The sequence below is a fragment of the Rhipicephalus microplus genome, chromosome 10, assembly GCF_043290135.1.
Source record: "Rhipicephalus microplus isolate Deutch F79 chromosome 10, USDA_Rmic, whole genome shotgun sequence".
NCBI classification, from domain to species: domain Eukaryota; kingdom Metazoa; phylum Arthropoda; class Arachnida; order Ixodida; family Ixodidae; genus Rhipicephalus; species Rhipicephalus microplus.
This window is the reverse complement of record NC_134709.1, coordinates 65,534,913-65,559,813: the sequence shown is the minus strand read 5'-3', so window position 1 is coordinate 65,559,813 and position 24,901 is coordinate 65,534,913. Positions and strand designations below refer to the sequence as shown.

Below are 24,901 nucleotides of genomic sequence, written 5' to 3'. Positions count from 1 at the left end.
GAGGCCCAAGGACTGCTTGACGGTTCTATTATGCCACGTGTCAGCATGTCGTCAACTTGTTCATTGATGGCACGGCGTTCGGTTGTTGACACACGATATGGACGCTGCCGTAATGGCGTCTCTTTACCGGTATGTATACGGTGAACAACAGATGACGCTCGACCCAAGGAAGGCTGATTGTGGTCAAACGAGGCTCGAAAACGCTGTAGGAGCTTGATCAGCTGTTTCTGCTGCCCAGGCGTGAGGTTGAAATCGATGGACTTGCGGAATACATCCATTGGAAAAGTTGATGGCGGCAAACGGGACGACGATGGTTCGGTGTTGCACACTAGCTATAATTGGTTGGAACAGGAGCGTCGAGTTAGTGGCAGCAGGGGAAAACACAGGCACTAGGACGGCGGACAACGGCGCGATGCGGACGTCAGCTGCGGCAAACACTTTCGAAGGACTGTGGTGGTCGATATCAAGGCACGGATTCGTCAACGTGAGTTCAGCACGAGCGCAGTCGACGAGGGCCTGATGGGTAGAAAGGAAATCCCATCCTAGTATGACGTCGTAAGATGAACGTGGGAGAACAACAAAGTGGACGGCGTACCAAACATCTTGAATAAGAACGCGTGCTGTGCACTGAGCTGTCGGCGCGATGAAATGGGAGGTGGCTGTACGCAGAGCAAGATTCGTAAGCGGCGTTGTAACTTTTCTCAAATCGCGACACAGTTTTTCACTAATTACAGAAACGACGGCGCCTGTGTCGACAAGTGCACGTACAGCAACACCATCTACGAGCACATCAATTTCGTTGGTCGGACAAAGAGGAGGTCTTAGAAAGTTCGACGACGACGCAGTTCTTGCCTCCGGAACTGCGGCTGTCAGTTTTCCTCTCGAGCGGGGCTCGTGCGCCGAAGCATCGGGGAGACAGATCGGCGACGGGGTGGTAATGACCGGCGAGAATCGACGGGGCGTCGTGGGGACAATGAGTCGGTGATAGGAGAAGATGGTCGCTGGGGATTCTGGGCAGCCTGGTAATTAGCAGAATTCCCATAGTCTGGAGGCTGGAAGTTGCGACGGCGACAGTAGCGTGCTATATGTCCCACGAAACCGCATGCGAAACAGATGGGTCAATTATCCAAGGTGCGCCATGGGTTAACGACAAAAGGTGCAGGGGGCGACACGGGATGGGGTGCCATGTATGTAGGCAGCGTCGTAGGGTAGGAGGACCCGGTGCCCCGGTATGCGCCAGAGACAGGTGGGCCTGGGGGTCTAGCAACGACGGCAGCGTAGGTCAGCGGCGTAGGGACAGGTGGCGATGGAGGCAGTGCTTGCGTGACCTGTGTCTCAATGACCTGGCGTGGACGTTTTTCTAACGAGGTCACTGGCGCGGATGCTTCGGCCACAAGAGAAAGCTGACGCGCAACTTCCTCACGAATGAATTGTTTGATTTGGGGCAGTAAGACGGTGTGATCAGCAGCGACGTCGTGTACGAGGGCGGAAACTTCAGCCGTATCTTCTGCGGCCCTGCGTGTCGAGACACGCTGCTTACGCAACTCGTCGTACTCCTGACAGAGCTGGACAACATCGGTGACGGTCTGTGGATTCCTGGCGACGAGCATCTGGAAGGTGTCGTCGTCAACTCCTTTGATGATGTGCTTGATTTTGTCGCGTTCGGTTAGAGATTCATCGACGCGCTTGCAAAGGGACAAGACATCTTCAATGTAACTCGTAAAGGTCTCGTCCCTGCGCTGGACTCGACTACGGAGACGCTGTTCCGCGCGAAGCCGGCGCATGGCGGGACGGCCGAAGACCGCAGAGATGGTGGTCTTGAAGGCGAACCAGTTGGTAATTTCGCCTTCGTGGTTCTTGAACCAGAGGCTGGCCACATCAGCGAGGTAAAAGCGCACGTTTGTGAGCTGGTCGCAGGCGTTCCACTTGTTGGAAGCGCTTACGATTTCGTACTCGACGAGCCAGTCCTCGACGTCTTGTTCATCCTTGCCGCGAAAAATTGGTGGGTCGCGTTGCCGAGGCGCGCCAGTACAGTACACTGTCGTTGGCAAGGCAGCTTGACAAGGGCCAGGAGCAGCCATGGTGAACGGTGAGGGTAGCGTCCGATTGCGAAGTTCCAGGTTGATGGGAACCTCGGCTCCTCCACCACTTAAAATAGAGGTGTTGTGCGTCGAAAAAGGTTCAGACGTAGCTTAGCAAAATGTCCTTTATCAGGCAGGTCTGGCTAATGGCGAGCGGCGTGCGCGAGCTACTACTGCAGCCACCGATCATCATCGTCTTCTTCGTTGCCAGCAGAGCGTCCGTTACTCAGAGTCATTAATTCATTACAATATATATATATATATATATATATATATATATATATATATATATTATTATCATCATCATCATCATCAGCCTGACTACGTCCACTGCAGGACAAAGGCCTCTCCCATGTTCCGCCAGTTAACCCGGTCATGTGCTTGCTGCTGCCAATTTATACCCGCAAACTTCTTAATCTCATCTGCCCGCCTAACCTTCTGTCTCTCCCTAACCTGCTTCCTTTCTCTGGGAATCCAGTTTGTTACCCTTAATGACCAGCGGTTATTCTGTTTACGCGCTACATGCCCGGCCCATGTCCGATTCCTCTTCTTTATTTCAACTATGATATTCTTAACCCCTGCTTGTCCCCTAATCCACTCTGCTCTCTTCTTGTCTCTTAAGGTTACACCTACCATTTTTCTTTCTATTGCTCGCTGCGTCGTCCTCAATTTAAGCTGAACTTGAAGCTGTGTTTATTGCTTAGCGGTTTTTTTAGGTGTTCTGTTTGTACTCATATTGTACTCCCTCCCTGTTATGAACCTCAAGCGAGGGTTGACAGTACTAATAAATAAATAAATAAATAAATAAACCCTCTTTTTAAGTCTCCAGGTTTCTTTTCGTAGCTAAGTACGGCTCCGCGGTTATTACCTGCCCTAAGGAGACATAGTCTTTTACAACTTCAAGTGCACTATTACCTATCTCGAAGCGCTTCTCCTTTCCGAGGTTGTTGTACATTACCTTCGTTTTCTGCAGATTAATTTTAAGACCCACCTTTCTGCTCTCCTTTTCTAACTCCGTAATCACGAGTTGCAATTCGTCTCCTGAGTTACTCAGCAATCCAATGTCGTCGGCGAAGCGCAGGTTACTAAGGTATTCTCCATTAACTCTTATCCCTAACTGTTCCCATTCTAGGCTTCTGAAAACCTCCGGTAAGCACGCGGTAAATAGCATTGGGGAGATTGTGTCCCCCTGCCTTATACCCTTCTTGATTGGTATTCTGTTGCTTTCTTCATGAAGCACTATGGTAGCAGTTGATCCCCTGTAGATGTCTTCCAGAATGTTCATATATACGTCATCTACGCCCTGATTCCGCGGTGTCTCCATGACGGCTGATATTTCTACTGAATCAAACGCCTTCTCGTAATCTATGAAGGCTATGTATAGTGGTTGGTTATACTCTGAGCATTTCTATATATATATATATATATATATATATATATATATATATATATATATATATATATATCCACGCCGGAGGTGGTGGTGAGCCTCCGTTGCCCAGCGTCTGGGGGCGAGGTTCCTTACAAAATGAAGTTCACACGAGTGGACACTGGTCCACTCTGCCAAGGTGTGTTCCCAAGGAAGGCTAACACCAAAGTTCGCCTTGCGAACAGAACAATGCCGGAATGGCTGGCAGACTGGTAAGCTCCTGTAATCTGACGACTCAGTAGCGATAGCATTGGCAACGCATTCCTCGAGACAGGACCTGACAGACTAGGCAGCTTTGGCAGGAGCTGCTTGCGTCCCTCTGTAATCCAGCGTTTGTGGATGCCGCTGATAAGGAGTCGGTCCTTGCACACCTAGCAGAGAAGTTTCCGGTCCATTCCATGATCCAGGTGCATGGACGGTACGGGTGGTGGTGCGCCCATGTAATCCAGCTTAGTTGGAGCCGCGACCTCGGATCATGCCCTCCCCACCTCCTACAGGCCCGCCACGGGCAACGTGTGAGTGGAGTCGGATGCTCACATGACTAAGAGGGAGGGAACAGCGGGTAGCCCACGTCGCCCCACGGTTCTCGTGTAGTGGTTCCCGCTGGCGCGGCACTGCCACGCTGAGGTGGCACTCAGGGTTGCCTGTCTTTGTTGGCGTTAGCGCGCGAAGCACAGCGCCGGGCTTGCGACCCACCGAGGTTTAGAAGCCGAATTGTAAATGTATATATATATATATATATCTGTTTACAACGCCGGTGGAGATTGAGTTCATAAGTTTAGAAAGCACCGGGTTATACGCTTTCCACAAGCGTCAAGTTTGTTCTTCAATTACTTGAAGCCATTTTCACCTAATGTCAAGATTTCCAATTTACAATGAATATAAACGACATAAAACCAATGCTTCTATGCTTTTCTAGGTCTCACTATTAATTTGCACATGTGTCTTATAAATCTTGTCGCATTAGTGTGTGTTCGTTAATCTGAGAAATATTGCGCCCTGAAGCGTTATTTCTGACTGTACGTATAAGCGTCGACACCTCGGTGGGGGTGGTGGAATCTGAGAATGCGAGTTGAAAAACAGGGGAGAGACTTGCAGGATGCAATCACTTAAAAAACTGCAATGCCAAAAACAAAGTACTGTATATGCTAATATAACACAGATGCACCCTTTAGAAGAATAACGAATTCAAGAAGTGCTGTTGTAGTCGATTTCAAACAGCTAGCATGTTGAAAATAATAGAACTAGACTTTCTTAAGGCAACCTAATAAAAAAATCAAGTCTCAATTCATACCTAATTTACGGTACATTGCAGTGCAGTAGCTAATTCTAAGCACTCTAATAAAGAAAATCTCTGCAAAGCAGAAGTTAGGTTCCGCGTACTTCTAGAAAAGTGTCATTGGAGCGTGTACCTTAATCATCTTCGGCGTAGTCCAGGGAAAGTTCAAGATGAGGCTTTTGCCGCACCTTTGGAAACACTTGCTGGCAAAAGCAGCACTTTTCGATGCCGTCAGAATGCCTAGCGGAAAATTACATTTCGATAGATTACACCAGAAGTGATCGAGATGGTCTTAGCAGGTGCATTTCTGGCGATATGAAATTCCGCCAGCAGATCGGTGTGATATCAACAAGATTATTTCCGTTGTGGGTTGGACGTGTACGATCACAAATCAGATATGCATACCAGCTGAAAATAGAAATTTATCACGAGGTTTCTCGCCACATGACACCTGCAGCCGATACAACACGCATGCTCCCGCTATGCCAATAAGTTGTTAAACCTGACTAGTGCCTATCTAGAACATCTTAATACCAAACAAAGTAGCTGGAACAACTATACCGCAGCAACTTCATTGATAAAAGCATCGCCTTCGGCGCGCAAAGCAGCACATAGGATTTTACTAGCGTCAAGTTCTACTTACTAGCGTCTACTTACTTATTCTACTTACTAGCGTCAATTTCTCCTAAAACCATTGCAATAATTGCTTTTCAGTGGTATCCTACAAATGATAGTAGTGTTGTAAAATATCGTTTATCTAGTGTGTTTTTATGGTTGATAGCTGGAATTGCTATTGTAGCAACAAAGAAAATATGATTTAATTGACTCAGAGAAGCAAGACATCCATACTCATTGCTGTAAGGGTGCATGACTTTTAATTGACACATAGATTAAAAGTCGGTGCTGGGCTTTCTGCGTCGTGATTCGCGTGTTGACAAGTCGGAGAGATAGTGTCCTTCGAAAGAAGAAGTGGAGCTTACCCCGATTTCTACCACAGACTTCGAATTTGCTGCATATCCCTGTTTTACAGGCCTGACTCACAGTGAAAGCGAGTCGCCACAGTGAATCTGCATCCATGCTTCCCTTTAGTTGTGGGTTCCTTCTCGTCATATGTGCCTGACATGTGCACAGGTGCACAAATACTTGGCCATTAGAAACACTACCACCTGTAGACTGTCGGTTCATACATCTTATTTTTGTGCATACGTGTAATTTACACTAATGTCACCAAAAATGAAAAACAATGAAAACATTGGAGAATGATCTTTCTGTCGGCCTTCGGCTGCATTTTTTACAACAGCCCCACGTTGGCTTGCCCAACTGGTGCATCATCTTTTCTTAGCGCTGTAGGAGGCTGGATGGATGAATAGATACTACGAGCATCCCATTCATAACCAGGCTCTACGAAAAATATTTCCCTGTTGAGTATAAGATGGCCTAATGCCATGTCAGCTTTGAATAAATCTATCTTATCGTAGAACCGAAATTTCGCGGCATATCCACGAACTGAATAATGATGGGCAGCCGAAGCAGTGGCATCTTTGGGGGTTACCGTTAATGACCCCGTGAGATTGAACACTCACGTGTGTGCATGAATATCAAAGCGGTGTACAGTTATATACAATGTTTATAAGTAATAAACTGTACGTTGTATGGAGTTGTGAATTGCGTTTTGCCTTCACTATTATTAAGGGGGGAGTGATTTTAAATGAAAAGAATAGAAAAGTGAGCCCCGTAACTGTCTCTCAGGTGGAGGACACCTCAACAGTAGCCCACAAGGGATGGGGGTAAAGAAGGGATTAAAAGGTTAGCATTAAAAGGTAAAGAGATAGAGAGAGAGGAAGGAGAGAGTGAGGCGCAGGGACAGCGATTGACGGAAGTAAGCAGAAGACAGGAAAGATGGACAAGGTTGCAGCAGTCTAAGGACGGGGCACCATTGGCGAGAGCTCTTGTCGGCGTCAGGAGATGGCGTAGGGCTAACCCAGTCGGCCAGAGCTACGCTGTCGTCGTCGTCGGGGACCGGCGTCAGGAGGTGGCGTAGGACCAACCCAGTCGGCCAGAGCTGCACTGTCCTCGGAGATCGCGAGGGCACAATCGGTCGGCGCGGAATCCAGTGAGCGCGTCTCCTTCACTATTACTACTTTGTCGTATCGTATACTTAGCGTGAAGTTGGAAAATACGAGGTCTGCGCACGTTCCCCTGGTTGCTGTTGGTTGCTTCCAATCATACAAAATGCATAACCATATCGAGACGTCATATTCTCCACAAGCCAGTCGGTGTCCGTGATCTCCATCGTCAGGACGTATAGCGGGTGCCTTACATGTGCTGTGCCGTGATGGCAGAAGGAGAATGTGTGGTCTGGAACGCTCTTATTCTTCATCGGCATCAACGTCATCGTGAGCGTTATCAGTGGCAGGCTACCACGATGGGGCGATAAGCCTCGACCACAAGGAGCTCCACCCCTTCAAAAAAAAACACGGTAAATTCACATCCCCGTTCTCGTCCCCTACATCATAATGACCCTATTTTTTGTTCTTCTTTTCCCACCTTGTACTTCGCTTGTCGCAGTGGCCGAGTTCGTGAATGGAGTGCGTTGCTAACGCACAAAGAACAAACAAATGAGACGGTTAGTTCACGCTTCTCGTGTTTGTGTTCATTTGTGCCCAAGTGGTCCGAATTTCCGCAGACCTCCCCTACAGCGTCCTTCGTAATCATGAGGCGGTTTGGGGACCTTAAACCGCATATAATATTATTATTATCATTATTATTATTATTAATATTATTATTATTATTATTATTATTATTATTATTATTATTATTATTATTATTATTATTATTATTATTATTATTATTGCGTCTTTTAAATTATATTTTATGGTACGTTGAGGTATTAGAACAAGTGTCGCAAAGTTTTTTTTTAAGATATACTCACCAGAGAATAATAATCTACAATATGAGAGAACAACTTTTCAGGCATACGTGAGCACTCTAAATAATGTCCCATTTTCGTGATTTTTTCGTAAGTAAAATTTTATTAAAAGTGGGCCTTACACGAAAAACTTTAACTCAAGTAGCACTAACCTTTAAAAACTATTTCTTGTGAAGCCATAAAAAAGGTTTGTCTTATGCAATATACTAAATGAAACGTCATCTGATAAATAATAAACACAAAGTGAATAAATCCCCCCCAAAAGTATGCAATAGCATTAGGGGCCCGCAAGTATAACAGGCACCTGTAGAAAGTCTTTTGGCGCGATTTCGCCTACTGAGATTCATTGCACTTCTACTAATTTGATATAAAAGTTTGCCAAGTTTTAATGAGAAATGTTCATTAGGAAAGGAGTTATGACTAATCGCGTACGGAAAAATACCATAAACATGACTTCTGAGAAAATCAACAAAACAGATCTGAGATCGATGCGAAGCTCACACACGGTACTCAGGAGGAGCGGAACTTGCCATATGGGCAGCCAGTTCCATCGTGTAACTTATTACTGTGTACCTTATAGCTCGAGTGGCAAATCAGATTTTTTGTTTTCTCGCTTGTTATGTATCGTCACTGCCATTACGGGGCGCTTACGCGCTGCGGTGCTGGTAAGCTTTTGCAGTGTAGAAGCCAGGCACGATCCATATTTGCCTAAAAATAATAAATGTGCTTCGGCTGTCATTAGAGAAATAACAGACAGCATCAAGCAAAGCAAGTTTGATGGTTTTTAAGCTCACATACGTGCCGTTAAGCGTGCACAACACATGCACCACGTTACACGTTCACCTGGTGAGAAGTTTATGACTTTTATGCCTGAAAACGACGTGTTGACAAAGCCTTTGGAGCATTTTCACATGTTCACGCTTGATAAAAATACTAAATTGATATTAAAGCACACCATATAAGCTAATCTAATGATGCAGACAAAACTGGCCCTTTCAGTTTCGGTTTCGTAGGTGGTGGGTCATAGAACATTTTTTCTTCTTTCTGTTGAAAAAGAAAAAAAAATTGCGTAGACAAAAATTGTCTGCAGCAATATGATGGGCAATGAATTTTGCATTGAAAACGAGCAAAAAAGATGGCATTTTGAAAAAGAATAATTTTTTAACGTTGCCTCATACCTTGAACCCCAACAATTATTCATTTCGTGTGCGCTTTCCGCTTGAGGAGCACACTGTAAGTTTCAAGATGATGGTCATTGTTGACGTGACATTACAATTCCTTGCTACGGATTCCTTCTTTCGCCCTAGTTGCGAAATAGTGCACAATAAGCACTCATATAGCTCTGTTGAGACAAGTTTCACTTTCATGTTTTACTTTTTTTGATGACAGACAGCTCAGCCGTGTTATTTTTCCCTATTTGTAAGAAAACACAGAGCTCTAACTATAAGGTATTGTCATTTATCATGAATCGTGCCTTCACTGTCATCCCGTAATTATTCTGAAGGGTGAATCCCTTTAGGATTTAGGATTGTCCATCGTCCATGCTCGCAGGGACGATGACGCTTATGACGGTGAAGAGTAACTGTATTCTAGACAACTCACTCTTTTTCTGCCATAGATGGAAACGAAGATGAACGTGCACTCGCCCGCGAAAAGCAACACCAACGCTCACAACAAACTGCCTTGAAGGTGAGAGCTCGCGAAGCAGAAGCAAAGCTGCAACACTGAAAACAAGCTGCTACTCCGGAGTTGAGAGAACGGCACGTGGTGGCTCAACGTCTAGGCCGACAGCAAGCTACCCGGATGTGAGAGCTCGGGAAGCTGCGCTAAAACGGCAGCACCGACAACAAGCTACTGCTCCGGAATCCAGGGCATGGGAAATGGCGGCTCAATGACAAAAACAGATTGCATATATCGTACACACGCGTTCTGTCTCATTCGCAGGCGCGAGTGGTCATTGTCAGGGTTGATTCACGCTAAGAACGATTCCCAGAGCTTCGCCCACCCATCAAGATTCACATCCTGGAGATGCGTGATTCTATTACCTTACCTGAATTCGTGTCTTCTTATTGACCCGCCATCACCATCTCATACCAGTGTCATCACTACTTTACCGTCAATCAGTTCTCATCAGGCCATCGCCATCATGCGATTGTAACAGAACCACTGTCGTACTCTAGCCACTAGCCTTATGATGTCAAAGTCGTAACGTTCAGCTGCTATCGACAGCACGCTGTGTTCATTCAGTTGACTTGAAACCATCGTGTAGAATGGTTATAGAACCAGTTCAGTTTGATACATTTGTGCGCATGACGGCGCGAGTGGCTGACGAATGAACGAAAGGTGCCGCTGTGGCGTTTTGCTTATAGTGTGCATCGATGCGTGCCGCCCTCCCACCCTACAAGAAATAAACCTACACCAAGGCTTCTTAGATTTGCGGCGCGTGCCACGCTGTGAGTCGCGATGCACGTTCTGATGCTTAGACTCAAATGCAGGCGTTGCAGAGTACGTTGCCATGCGGTCGGTTACTGCTATTGTTTGCGAATTGTGGTTTCTCGGGAGAAAAACCCGCCACCGTGTTCTTGGGGTTATGGAGCTCGACTGCTGAACTGCAGGTCGCGCGTTGAAATACCTGCCACGGCGGCTGGGATTTGCAATGAAGGCGGAAATGCTCGAGCACCCAGGGCATCGCTTCGCCTGATTCTTGGTGTGCCAGAGCGCATCTCGAAGCCACAAGTGACGACCGGGAGATCACCAGTGTAACAGGCAAGGATGAGTTTTATTTCAGGCTAAATAATTGCGTGCCGTTATTGAGTCGGCCGAGTGAATCTTCCGAAGACACATCTCCGTGCATGTCAGTAACCCATCAGCCATAGCGTTCACACTCAATGAAGTGGCAAACCTGCATGTCATTGGCTTTCACGCATTGGCGCCGAGAATTCATCGATGACGAGTGGTGTTCTTCACAGCAGGTCACGATTTCCTACTTCACTTCTGTTGTTTTTTTTTTCTTTGCGAACACACACTAAAGGAAATCAGACATGTTTCAATATTACCGCTATTTAAGGAGGAGGAGGAGGAGGAACGGAAGAGGAAGGACAGGGAGGTTAGCCAGTTCTCCACTATTTAAAATACCCGTGTGTGTGTGTTTAATGGAGAGCAAATTGCTGTCAAAAACCCCAGCCACGCAGATAATCACTATTTACGCTATTTAAAATACCCATAAATAGTGATCATCTGCGTGGCTGGGGTTCTTGACAGCTATGTGCTCTCCACTAAACACACACCCTTCATGACTGTCAAATAACGGGTGTTCGGCAATGAGCCAAGAGTGTACGTGAGATAGCTAATATTTTTGAGTGCAAGAAAGTCTCAGCGTTTTCATTGATACAGTAAATTATAAAAGAATCGGCTTATTTTTCGACAGCTTATCAACTCAGCGCTAGCATACCCGGGTTGCAGGCATGTGAAAATTTGTTCTGATATTTCAGTACAGTGAAAGTAAAACCACTGTTGTGATTAGAATTTAATTATGTTCGAGCGAAGGTTGTATTGAATGACCTGGGTAGTTGGTAGTGTTACGAAATACTCTCCTCGCCCATAGGTTGCCCATGAGCCATAGGAGTAATGTAGAACCCACGGGGTCCCTAATGGGCTCGCCCAGAATGAGTCATAAGCGAAAGCCGTCTTCTTTTTCTTCCGTCGATCCACTGATCCTTGCTCACCCTCCCCGCCACCAAAAGCTTTCAGCTCCTAACCTGGTTTAGCCCTGACTCGCTCCGAGATCAGAGACATTGCAAGCTTTCTACACCCTATCTGGCTTTGCGATGCCTCCATGATTAGCGGGTCGATCCCAATGGCAGTGCAAATTGAAAATGTCATGCAGTGACATCGTGATGACGCCTCAAACTTGGTAGATATTTGACGTCATCACGTGACGACTCCTTGCATCACTTTTGTTGACGCCACCACACCAACGGTGAATTTTTGCGTTTGAGGAGGCATTCATTACTTTAATGAAACAAAATGAGTTTTCTTTCAGAAGAGGGGTTGTAACCGAGACTCTTCCGTTTGAAAACGAGCGCCTTGAACACTATGCCGAGCCCGCAATATCTGAACTGAACTGAATCACATGAATGCGTTCTACTGCCGATGCAGATACTAACAGGGTCCCTTATTCATTTGCTTCATGCGACTCGAAGACGAAAGCCATCTTCCTTTTTTGTTTTGCTCGTCGATGCATTGATCCCCTACCAACCACACTTGGAAAGCTTTCTGCATCGTATGTGGTCCTGCACTGCCTCCGAAATCAGAAGCACTTTACCCGGTTTCACATTACATCACTGATCGGATCATCATCATCATCCTGACTACGTCCACTGCAGGACAAAGGCCTCTCCCATGTTCGCCAGTCAACTCGGTCCTGTGCTTGCTGTTGCCAATTTATACCCGCAAACTTCATAATCTCATCTGCCCACCTAACCTTCCGTCTCCCCCTAGCCCGCTTGCCTCCTCTGGGAATCAAGTTAGTTACCCATAATGACCAGCGGTTATCCTGTCTACGCGCTATATGCTCGGCCCTTGTCCATTTCCTCTTCTTGATTTCAACTATGATATCCTTAACCCCCGCTTGAACCCTAATCCACTCTGCTCTCACCAGCAGCTTTGCCTCTTTGCATGCTCTCCAAAACTTTTCTGTCTTCTACCAATACTGATGCGGTGTCATCTGGGTTACTGCAAGTTCTTATAGTATTAAGGTCATGGTTGTCATGGGTACTGTACAGATCTCTGTAAAACTACTCCGCTATTTTAACTATCTTATTCATAATGGTAGCTTATTTGTCTTTGTTGTCCCTTAGTGCATACATCTGATTTTTGCCTATCCCCAGTTTCCTCTTCACTGCTTTGACGCTTCCTCCGTTTTTGAGAGTTTTTTTAATTCTCTCCATGTTATACCTTCTTACATTGCATACCTTACGCCTATTAATCAACTTCGAAAGCTCTGCCAGTTCTATTTAGTCTGTAGTACTTGATTGGACCACCTCTGACCAAGATATGTTTGTGTAGCACTCTGCAGCAAGCTATGCCACGTTATGTGAAGACCTCATCATTTAAAGTTTGACAGGGCGTCATTATCACGTCATAACGACGTCACAAATCTTCGCGATATCTGACGCCATCATCACGTCGTATGGTTAGGTCCTCTCGTGATAGTAATTTTAGGGGCGAAGTTTTTGTAGTTTAACTTGTTTTGCATCGGACGTAACCGGCAGTATCAGACAGACATGCACAGACAGACAGACAGACAGACAGACAGACAGACAGACAGACAGACAGACAGACAGACAGACAGACAGACAGAACAGACAGACAGAACGACAGACAGAACGACAGAAAGAACGACAGACAGAACGACAGACAGAACGACAGACAGACAGAACGACAGACAGACAGACAGACAGACACACAGACAGACAGACAGACAGACAGACACACAGACAGACAGATGGAGACACGGATGGACGAATGGATGGAAGCGTGGACGGAAGCATAGATGGATGGATGGGTGGAACGGCGGACGGACAGACAAATAGACGGACAGACAGACTGATGGACTATCGGATGGATAGACGGAGGCTTCGCCCAACTCATCATTGTTAACTCCGTGAATATGCTGTGCTTTTATTTGCAGCACTTGCCCCCGACGTCACCAACGCGGAAAGCTCGCTGTAAAACGTCGCCCTGGATGAGACGCCGACGGCTTTCGCCTTGAAAAACATTCGGAGAGCAGCACACTTACTTTGGGCACTTCACTGCAATATTTACTATTGGTGGACTACGAGCGACCTACTGGGCAACGCGTACATGAGGTAGATATAAGAAACTGCACATCTAACGGCAATGGCAATGTCGACAACTGAACTAAACAGCGTTTCCATGATAGGACAATGGTCCTCTAGTAGGGCTATTTAACAGGTCAACGAAAGCAGGGAAGAACGTGAAAGACTACACACCGATTCCACACACGAACAGTGTCCTACGTACGCTCCAACCCCTTTGAATAAATAAAAATTAAAATAAATAAATAAATAAATAAATATTGTAATAGATAAATAAACAATTATTAAATTGTCATTGAAAGGAGATTACGTAGGGCACGACAACGCCAAGCTTCTTTTGCCCACATATCAAAGATAGCGGAAGAGCTCTTTAATTTTTGTGGTGATTATGGAAGAAAAATGTAAGAATTCTGCTTTTTAAAGCAGTTTCGTGTCCAAGTCTAAATGGCAAGTTCTGATTCTCACGACTGGCGAAAACTGGGATGACAACGCGGAGTGTGCAGCTGGCAGCCGACGCTGCACGCGGCGTGAAGCACACTGGCACGGCAGCGTCGTTAGTTTTCCCAACGGCCACTGCATCTACCTGGAGAGAGCTGGCGTTTATGGGAAACGGGAAAACTGACCTAGTTCGCGAAAAGTTTATCGTGTCTGGGTGATGGAGGAATCAGGTCAGTTCCAGAAGAGAGGCGAGTAAGTAATGAAACAAAGGGGTGTTAAGGACAAATTGGCTTAAAAAATAAAAAAAAATGTGAAATGGGCATGGGAAGGGCATGTCGTGCATAAGCAATATAAGAAGTGGTGGTCATTAAAGGGTCCCTGCAAAACGTTTTGAGCCTGTTCAGAAAACGTTGCCGATCTGTAGTCGAGGCTCCCGAGAACTCGCGAGCTAAATATTGTCATGCCAGCGAAATATGAACACGCGGCCTGAAACTGGGAATAAATGTTCAAGGTCAGATAAAAAATCGCTTTCTCTCTTCTGGGCAATTTACGCGACACGATCCAAAACAACTGCGTCACTGGCCAAGCATGAGCCATTGGCTGATATGAGCATGGTGCACTCGCTCGTTACTGACGCCGTGGCGGGAGGCCGCGACTTGTCTATGCGTGCACACGTGATCGCACTGAGAACCACGCATTCGAGGCAAAAAAGAAGAGAAAAAGTGCTTAGTGTCACGAGGCGCACGTGACCTATATTCTTCCCACCGCCATCTCTCTCTGCTTAGCTTCCAGCGCTTTTGTCAGGACGAGAAAATAGAATGCAGTTGCAGCGTGCGACATATATTTGTGGCTTCGCTCGTACTGGACAGATTGTAATTTTTTGTAACGGTGAATTCGTTGGCCGATAAACTCCTTTAGTGAATTCATTCCATAGCTATTTGGAGAAGTGTTCTATAGTCCTCTTAAGAATGACATACAGGAAACGCGCGACGGGAAGACAGAGAGTCAGACGAGCACATGAGATTGGGAAGTTCTGCTGTATGACGTGCCCGCAACAAACACAGTTCTGCGTTGATTGGCGGAACATGCAAGAGGCCTTTAACCTGCAGGGTCCGCAGTCAGGATGATGGTGATGATGATTATGACAATGACATCCATACTGATGAAACATCGTTATAATGACATCCTCTTTCATCAGGGCCATGCCGTCGAGGTGAGGATGTCCTAGTCATGCCACTGGCATTGACATATACCGTCTGCATCAGCCAAGGTTCATCGGCACCATCTCCCTATGTCGGGTCATACTGTGAAGGCCACCACAATGGCGTCACATTGAACCCTTCATTCTTTTGCTTTACTGTCATCACCCTCTTGCAAAGTGTCCGTGTTGAACACGAGTGCCTCATGTGCAAGCCCCCATCTGCTCTGGTGGCTTACAGAAATCACTGCTTTTTGTTACAGAGCACGAGGTGGCCAAGCTGATTCCTGAAAATAATTCCCCCATTACAGGTGTGCTTGATGTGCACGTTAAATAATCCCAAGTGACTTGAATGAATTCGGTGTCGTCCTATACGACGTATGTCATAACAGAAATAATTGCTCTGAACATCTGAAGCAGCTGTCAAAGTGATTCAATTATTTTATATGGTGTCGCAAAAATGCACCAAGAATTGTGGCAACTTTTTGGTGATGAGACTGCACATCAGGAGGTATTTGCTTACTTTCACTCGTTTGTAAGGGCATTTCATTAGTATTTACGTCAGGGAAACATGCCCTTGCGCATATTTTCAAGCTAATGGCTTCGGATCATGATAATGATCACGATAATTGTCACGTATGCGGATGTCACGTATGCGGATCACTCCCACCCTGAGTGATTGGCCAAGAAACGAATAGCTCTCAGGAAAGAACAGATGAATTGCACGAATATTGAAGACTTTTAAAGAGATCATTCAGTATTATTAGTGCTAATTTTCGAACTTTGTTTGAAAACCACCCCTGTTCAATGAATATTTTCAACAGCGTAGCAGATATCTCTGCAGTAGCATAATAATGATCTCAAGGACCGAATATAACAAGCAGCAATACATTGTAAGTAAACGCGGCTTTCAAATTTTATTTTTAAGTAAACAGAAGCAAGTGCACATTTCGCGTGGATGCACATTCGCAAAGTGCATATTTCGCTAATTCCACTGCAGTGTTTGACCACAACCTCTGGTGCGTATAAATCATGCTTGAGAAACTGCAATATGCGAATAAATAGCATTGCAAGTAATTCTTCAGCTTTAATTTTCTATCACTGCTCTTTGCGCCTGATCTCGTTCTTTTTTAAATATTTCTCTACCTCTCACTTTTGAATTTTGCGATCTTCCTTGTGGGTAGGTGCCATTATTCGTGACTTTCATCGTCATTACCCAGCATCCTCACGCTCATAAAAAGTGCACGCGTAAAGAAGAAGAGATGGAGAAAGTCAAGGCTGTGTTTCCTAAAATGGACTGGCTTAAAAAATCAAATGTGTGAGTTCTTTACTGCATTTGTCGCTATCATGGGAGCACACTTTGGCAGTACGATGTCATAGACTTCTATATGAACGCAGAAAGGTCCCCCTTCCGATAGCAGTTTCGTGTTCGGTAACGAGTCTGCCTTGAGGGATGCTACTGCATTCTGTGTTTAATGTTGTTAAGCAATGATTTGATTTTCTGTTCTCGATACGTCCAGCAGAAAGGGACTCACCTCACCGCGGCAATACGCAATACGGTGTGGTGTTGCTAAGTGAAACACCCAATACACTATTAGGAGCAAAGCACTTCATGTACTGAGCGTGCAATGTACTGTGCAGGTGCCTATAATGCGATGCACATTTGTATCATGGCTTTTAAGATGTCAGTTTCATGGTACATGCAACGTAAGTTGGCCAAAAGCACTGAAAATGGTTTGATAGGGGTAGGACGCTGATCGTGTGCCATTGAAAATGCTCTAGCAGCTCATTCAGAGTCCGAAGATGTTTTATCTCTCGAGACGTTGGCGAGCTCAGACCATTGGCTCAAACTGATAAACATTTTCCTGCAGTAGAGGTTGTTAAAATCACTCAATATTATGGCGTGGTCCATACGTTGCTCCTGGCGAATTCCCACAGCTTCTTTGTAGCGATCTGATAATCAGCGAGAAATTATCTTTCCCCCGCCACGGTGTTCTAGAGGCTAAGGTAGTCGGCTGCTGACCCGCAGTTAGTGGGTTCGATTTCCGGCTGCGGCGGCTGCATTTCCGATGGATTGATTGATTGACTTGTGGGGTTTAACGTCCCAAAACCACCATATGGTTATGAGAGACGCCGTAGTGGAGGGCTCCGGAAATTTTGACCACCTGGGGTTCTTTACCGTGCACCCAAATATGAGAACACGGGCCTACGACATTTCCGCCTCCATCGGAAATGCAGCCGCCGCAGCCGGGATTTGAACCCGCGACCTGCGGGTCAGCAGCCGAGTACTTTAGCCACTAGACCACCGCGGCGGGGCTCATTTGAGTTGGAGGTGGAATTGTTGTAGGCCCATGTGCTCAGATTTCGGTGCACGTTAAAGAACCCCAGGTGGTCCGAATTTCCAGAGCCCTCCACTACGGCGTCTCTCATAGTCATATGGTCGTTTTTGGACGTTAAACCCCGCGTATCAATCTATCAATCAGAAATCTTCTTCCAGCAAACTTTTGGTGTCTACACTTTTTAACGCCCATACGAGTTGCGCAGGGAATCTATTTCAGTTTAAAGGTTAAGAAACTTTATGGATAGGATGCTGCAAGCTGGTATGACGTTAGCCAATGTGGTGTGCCTGTTCAATATCGTTAACTATATTGGTAAGGCGATGAAGGAACAAGCAACGAGAATTAGTTCTGTCGCTGCGTGACTATCATAATCGCCTTCAGGAAGGCTTACGATTAAAAGGTTGTTACTCCTCATTCACTTGTTTGTTAATTACTTCACCTAGCTGTCCACTTGTATTCGAGGGTTTCAACTCGGCAACCACAGACCACAGAATAAATGGGTGTAGAGAGATATCAAAGACAAAAGGAAACAAAAAATTGTGTAATCAAGAAAAAACAAGTACCGGATGGAATAGCTTGACGCTACAGAGCCCTTGCTGATTGGTAGCGTGGTCCGTCATTCAAGAGCACAAAATGCGGATATCCTCCCTTGTACGCGCCATGCTCCAGTGAAACCAGCATGCGTCGAAGCCGCGCGGAAGAGAATGTTCCCTTTAGAAACAGGGTATACGTTAACTTTCAACATCAGATTACGTGACAGTTGTTTGTTTGCTAGGGTGCCCCTCAAAGTGACCGCTCTCAGAACAAAGGAAAGGAAGGCGAGCTCAGCCTTTCAGACATCTGTAATTTGAAAGGCTGGTGCCTACCTCGCACATGCAATCAATGCTTAGTCCTTTACTTTTTCCTGCTGGCGTAATTACAGTAGTGACAAGGAAGTTAGCACACCCAAACTTTTGGAATAATACTTTGTCAGCGTAGATTTCAAGAGAACGACACAACAGATCAGTTTTTTTAACAAGAAGGTGTTGTATGCCGGGGTCCACCACGGTTTCCCTGACGTATTTCCGTCACGAATATGACGTTGTAAATAATATTAGCAGATCGGAAAGAAATAAACGAGAAGGCGTATCTCGCAATGCGGGGCGTCCAACCAGTGACCTCGCGCTCCTGAGCTAACGACACTAACCAACGATCCTTTACGAACTTAATAATGGTGAGCCGTTTATATACACAATTTACAACTGGCAGTTTTTTGATCTCAACAAACACAGCGCCTTTTCATTATGAGTAGCAAGATGGTACGACGGGCGCGTCTCTAAAGGTTCGTGCCGCGCCACCCCACGGGTCGCGATGAGCACGCGCCTCCACAAGGCATAGTCAAAGTGCGTATAGAAGTTCTCTGGCATCATGGCTCACTCACGCGCATGCATATCTCTAGATTTGGGCACTCAATACTTTGCAAGTTTACTTCTGAATTTACAGTAGCTAAAGAGAACACGAACGTCACTTCGCTCGTTGCCGCGGCCGCGTTATGAAAAGAGCATGCTTCTCATAGGCGAAAAAGTATGTATTGTGACAGTTCGCACTCGTCCTGTGCATACCTGTGCGCTCATTTCATGCGTCTTCCAGTTTGGCCAGCGCGCTTCAAGTGTCTAGCTTTGACAGTTGTTTGTCCACGCTCATCCTGTCTACGATCATTTTTTGCGTGCTTTATGCTTCGGGTGGGCACTACAAGTTTAGGTTTTTTTGCCGTCCTTCCTGTGACATAATGCATTTCGTTCCTGTAACATACCTTTTTCGCCCTTGGGGTGAAACAATGCAGAATAGACGCTCGAATACCTCTACGAGAACACGTTTCACTTTCGCATTGTACCGATTCCCAGAAAGAAGGATGAGCCACGTTTTTTTTTTTCATTAATTGCAGGCCGTCGAAGACGAGACACACATCCCTGGCACCACGGCAGCACGCACAGGGGTCGACGCTGATGAGTCGTTCCATGGATGCACTGTCGTCGCCACCGTTCAACACGGCCATGCAAGCGCTGCAGAAGCTGAAGCATCCGGTAAAAGGTGCTACACCGTTTAGCCAAATGGACAGCTTCAGGCCCTGTGGTCACCATGTGCGTGCCATGCTGATGGCTCTCTCAGGCACGTTGGCCGCCGGTATGGCTCTCGGCAACGCCTCGGCCGCCATGCCCTCCATCGAGCGCCGCTTCTGGCGCGACGAACCGTCCAGCCCACCCGAAAATCGCTGGATCCCCGACAGCCTCTTCCTGGGTGCCACCGTTGGCGCTCTTGTCTCTGGTACGCGAGTTTCAGTTGTAGATATCTTGTCTGGTATATAGGCATAGCAGTGATTCCATCGTGATAACGGTTTTCTAGATAGTCGTTGCAACATATTCTCATGTTGCGCGTGATGGCAGTGCACAGCTGAAATTTAAGGGGCCCTAATGGTTATTGTGCAGGGCTCCCCGATGAACCTTTGGGAGCCACGTATGGGCTAACTACAGGGCAAATAAATACTATTGTTTTGTTCTACTCTCTCTGCGTTCTATTCTACGCTTGGCGGTCTGTGCCTCCGCAAGTAAGTTCGTCAGGACCCTTACTCTCCTGTGAATGCCGAGACCATGAAGACTTTCATGGTTGAAGTGTTTAGTATATTCATTTCTGAGAATAACTTGGACCTTGCACTCTTCGGGGGAAATAGCAACGCTAATCTGCAGATGTCAATTCTAAATATACAGTTTCTTTTTTTTTTCGGTTGTGTCTTGACTCATAGGGTCTACATAGGATTGTTTGTAAAAGATAATACTGACGGCTATTGTATCTGTGGAGCTCACCTAGATGCTTTCTAAGAAAATCTTTTAAAGATATATGGCATGAAGTGATGTGCAGGCCTGACTGCTGGGAGGTGTCGTGAGCCGCATGCGGCCCATGGGTCACGTGATTGAGACCCCTAATTTAGAGAATCAGTTGTTATGACGCCAGGTGTTGCGGTACTACACGCATTTTATAGCGTTCGTATGTGCGCTCTCGCAAGGCTGCATGCCCACGATGGCGTGTCGAGAGTCACGTTGGCTCACGCAGTAGTGAGGTGACTTTTTTGCACTTTATAACTGTGAAACCAACATTGGCCTATAATCTCCAACACCCGAAAGCATTATGCTATGTTTCAATCTGCAGTATTCAACATTATATGCTTGCTGTGATGGGTGCAACAAAGCGCTCTGCCGTTGGTGTTGACATGTCTTCAACGCATTGAATTCTACACGCATGAACATTGCCGATTACGTATATGTTTTCTCGCCGACTTTTCTTTTTCGAGAAACGCATGAGGCCTACAAGCTATTCTCGTAAAATTCTCCCTGTTGTGTATTGCTCATCATGCAGTCAGTGACCCTATAATCTCCAACACCCGAAAGCATTATTCTATGTGTCAATCTGCAGTATTCAACATTATATGCTTGCTGTGATGGGTGCAACAAAGCGTTCTGCCGTTGGTGTTGACATGTCTTCAACGCATTGAATTCTACACGCATGAACATTGCCGATTACGCATATATGTTTTCTCGCCGACTTTTCTTTTTCGAGAAACGCATGAGGCCTACAAGCTATTCTCGTAAAATTCTCCCTGTTGTATATTGCTCATCATGCATTCAGTGATTTGTGGCGGGAATATGTATTTTTCACGTTGGTTTTTAATTTATGCTTGTTGGCAATGAAGGAATTCTGCTGCACCTTGCGGGCCACCGAAGGACCCTGCTGCTGAGTTCGGGTGGCCTAACTAGCTTCTGGGTGTCCTTGATGCTGGCGAACAGGGTCACCATGATAGTCGTCAGCCGTGTGGCCATCGGCATTTGCATGGGCGTCATGACCAACTGCGTCTGCCTTTACGTCACTGACGTCGCTCCTCCAGCCAAGAGAACACTCTACGGAGGCCTCGTTGAGGTTTGTATTATCCCAGCTATATGAAAGAGACACGCATAATGAGGTAACGAAAACTGCCATTAAGTAGGACTGAGTTCAGTAAAATTCGCTGGGAGGCCAGTAAGGGCTGCAGGGCTTATGCTCATGGAACACCTCCCACACTACAGATAAAAGTGCGAGGACGGGTCCACATGCAGCAGCCTGCACAATAAATTTTTATTTAGGGCAGGTGGTCTACTAGGGCCGAAAGAACCCCATCAGCTGCAGGTTAAAGTACGTACCACAAAAAATTTGGCAGATTCCATGTACCTAGGAATCGGCGTTGTGCAAAGCTTGCGGAGGGAAGGTGACGATGTTGAAATTTTTCTTTTTATTGAGTGACACGTCATGAAATGAAGCTAAATATAAGTACAAATGTTGCACGCACAGACATATCATAAAGAGTTGCAGACGTTTATATAACCAGTTGTTTGAACTTGCGCAATGATGTCAACTGGAACATGCGTATTAGCAACACCAGAAGCTGATATGAAGCGCTGATGCTCGTGAAGATGCTGGCCCTGGACACTGCTACATAAATCAACTTCAGCGCATGGCAACTAACCACAATTGACGTTAACCCGACGTGTCGGCTGTATAAAAGGAGCACATAAATTTGGGTAGGCAGCACTGCAACCACTATTGAAGTTTCGAGAAGATTAGCGTCTATTTCAAATAGGGTTGAGAGCTGGGCTAGTTGGTGAGACATCATTTAACCATATGATGTAGTAGCGCAAGGAAGTCGTAATTATGTGTGGTTTTCTTCAACCTTCCGCGACACACTCAAGAAGAATATGCCGGATTGTAAAATCCGAATTATGGGGACAGGCAAGACATTTCAAGGAAACTCTGAGGATAGCTTGTGCCGTACGTTACGACAGGGAGCCTAACAGACTCTTCAAGGAATGGTGCAGGACGTCCAACAATTTGGCGGAATGGTTATGGGACAACACGAGACCGCACTTGCCAAAACCAAAAAAGACACAACCTTCAGAAGGAAAAGTGATCGTTCTGGGGGACGTTTCAGTTCCCGAAGAGTACAAAAAGATTCTTGGACTGGGTCCGAAGTTCTGTTTCGAACCATCGCTCTCTCCACCGGAAAAAGTGACACTGGTCAAGACCATGGCGCGTCGTGTGTCGGAGGAAGATCGTCCAAGATTCATCACCGAGTGCGTCGATGTGCTTTCCAGGACAATAACCAGCGACAGAAAACAACATCACGTAAGGAATTTAGTGAACTTTGGTGTAGAAAACAGCTTGCGTTTTCTTACGTCAGATAAGGAAGGTTGTTTGGTTGTCATACCGGAAGGTCTCTTTCAAGATAAGGCGTTGGCAGCCGTAGAAAAAAATTTTGTCCGTGTAGACGTAAAGGCAAACAAGGTTAAGCCAATGGCTCTCACTTTACTAGAGAACAGTAATTTGGGAAGGCTTGCATCAACAGTAAAAAGCGCAGGTAGCTTACATCTTGAGTTGTTTTTTGCGGCAAAGACTCATAAAATTGATGTTCCATTCAGAGCCATTGTATCCGAAAGGGACTCGTGGCAACTATGCTTGTCTTCGTATCTTCAGTGTCACCTTAAGACGAATGTATCGGATCCTTTCAGTCTGCCAAACTCTGAGGCGTTAGTTTCGTATTTAAGCACACATAACCCAGGAAAATGCTATTTCTTCAGCGTAGACATACAAAATATGTATTACAACATCCCGCATGGTCCGCTATTGTCAAGTGTAAAGCAATGTATAACAGAAGAAAACGATGAGTTAGAGTTTGTGAATAAGTGTGGTGTATCGGTGGATGCCTTTCTTGAATTGTTAACTTTTTACGTTAGGTCGACATTTGTTATGTTGAACAAGGCTATGTACCGACAAAAATCCGGTATCACAATAGGCTCGAAAGTAGCCCCGGTTTTAAGCACAATTTATTTAGCAAAAATGGACAAGGCAATAGATTTAAACCTTAAAGGGCTTGCACTCAAAGTGTTTCGGTTTGTAGATGACTTTTTGGTTTTTATTGAATCGGATGGTCGGGATAAAAAGGTCGCAGAAGTTTTGAAAGTCTTCAAGAAAAATAGTAGAGGGCTTGAATTTACTCATGAATTACCAGTCAATCACAAACTGCAGTTTTTGGATATTGAGTTAGATGCCACAGCAGAGCATGTATGCTGGTCATACAATCCGCGAATGGAAAAACCCTTACTTAGCTACCGATCGGCACATTCTAAAGTTGTAAAGAGTGGCATAGCCTTTTCATGTTTGAGAGCAGCCTTAACAAAGTCATGTCCAGAAAAGATTAGCGAAAGCTTCAACCAACAAATTATCAGGCTAAAAAATGCTGGGTACGAAAAACACGTGTTGTGTAGATCGGCTAACAAGCTGATTAGTCACGTACGCAACAACTTTCATAAGAAAATGACAAGTAATGAAAACAGGAAGAACATAGTGTCAGTTCCATATGCGCACAAGATTGCCCATAACTTAAAAAACGTAGGTAATCGCTTTGGCCTAGAACTAGTTTTTTCGGCACCCAACAAGCTTAGTAAAATATGTTCCAAACTAGACCGTAAAGTTTCCATAGCAGTAAACACTAATGCTGGTAGTTGTACGGTAAATCACACAACAAAGTTTGTTAAGTGTTGCCTATCAGTCGTGTATTGCTTGCCGCTAACGTGTGGAAAGGTATACATCGGCCAGACGGGTCGATGTTTGAATACCCGACTTTTAGAACACAAGCGATCATTAAGAAATGGCATTCATTCTCACATAAAGAGACACTGTTCAGTGACACGACCGTAGTCTTCCGTCATGGAAACCAACTAACCAGAGAAATTGTCGAAACCTTTCACATTAAAAAAAGAAAAAGAGGATGCATTAGTCAGTCATCGGTTTCGTTAAGTGACCGAGAAGCCAGCTACCTCGAAGGACTTAATTGAGATCAGTGTTTGCATGTGTCATACTCTCCTTTTTGTCGTTTCAAAATTTTGTTTCAAACACGTGTGAATTCCCGCAAAATTTTTTTGTGTTTTTTTTATTTGATGTTACCCAGGGCTGTTTTTAGTTATGTCATCTTAAAGTGTAAGCGTAACTGCCGTGTACTATCGCTTGAGTCTGCGCAAAAGCTTCTGTTGGCAATGATTCAATGTTCGTAGTTCTTTTCTGTGTCGCTAGGGTTATGGGTTATATATGATGTGCTGCTTCTGAAATAAAATTAGTTGCGAGTGTAGCGAGTGTCGTGTGTTCTTGTCCTCTTCGTCCCCGTGAAAATTGCGCTACTGCACCATATGGTTAAATGATGTCTATTTCAAATGTAGTTCCGAGACCTTGCGAAGCTCTATACTATAATGCTTGACTGCCACGCAGACTGCTTGGGTTTGATTCCTGCTGGGATTGTGAAATTTATTATTT

General features: G+C 45.6%; 1 protein-coding gene across 1 annotated transcript in view; it reads left to right on the top strand.

The window, feature by feature from the left end:
* Positions 1-19,530: 19,530 nt before the first annotated feature.
* The window catches only part of LOC119178597 (facilitated trehalose transporter Tret1), a 33,931-nt gene continuing 28,560 nt past the window's right edge, over positions 19,531-24,901 (top strand). Inside the window, exons 1-2 of the mRNA XM_075874680.1 lie at positions 19,531-19,837; positions 21,258-21,481. Of these exons, the coding sequence (XP_075730795.1) occupies positions 19,531-19,837; positions 21,258-21,481 (531 nt within the window). The remainder of the gene's footprint in view (positions 19,838-21,257; positions 21,482-24,901) is intronic.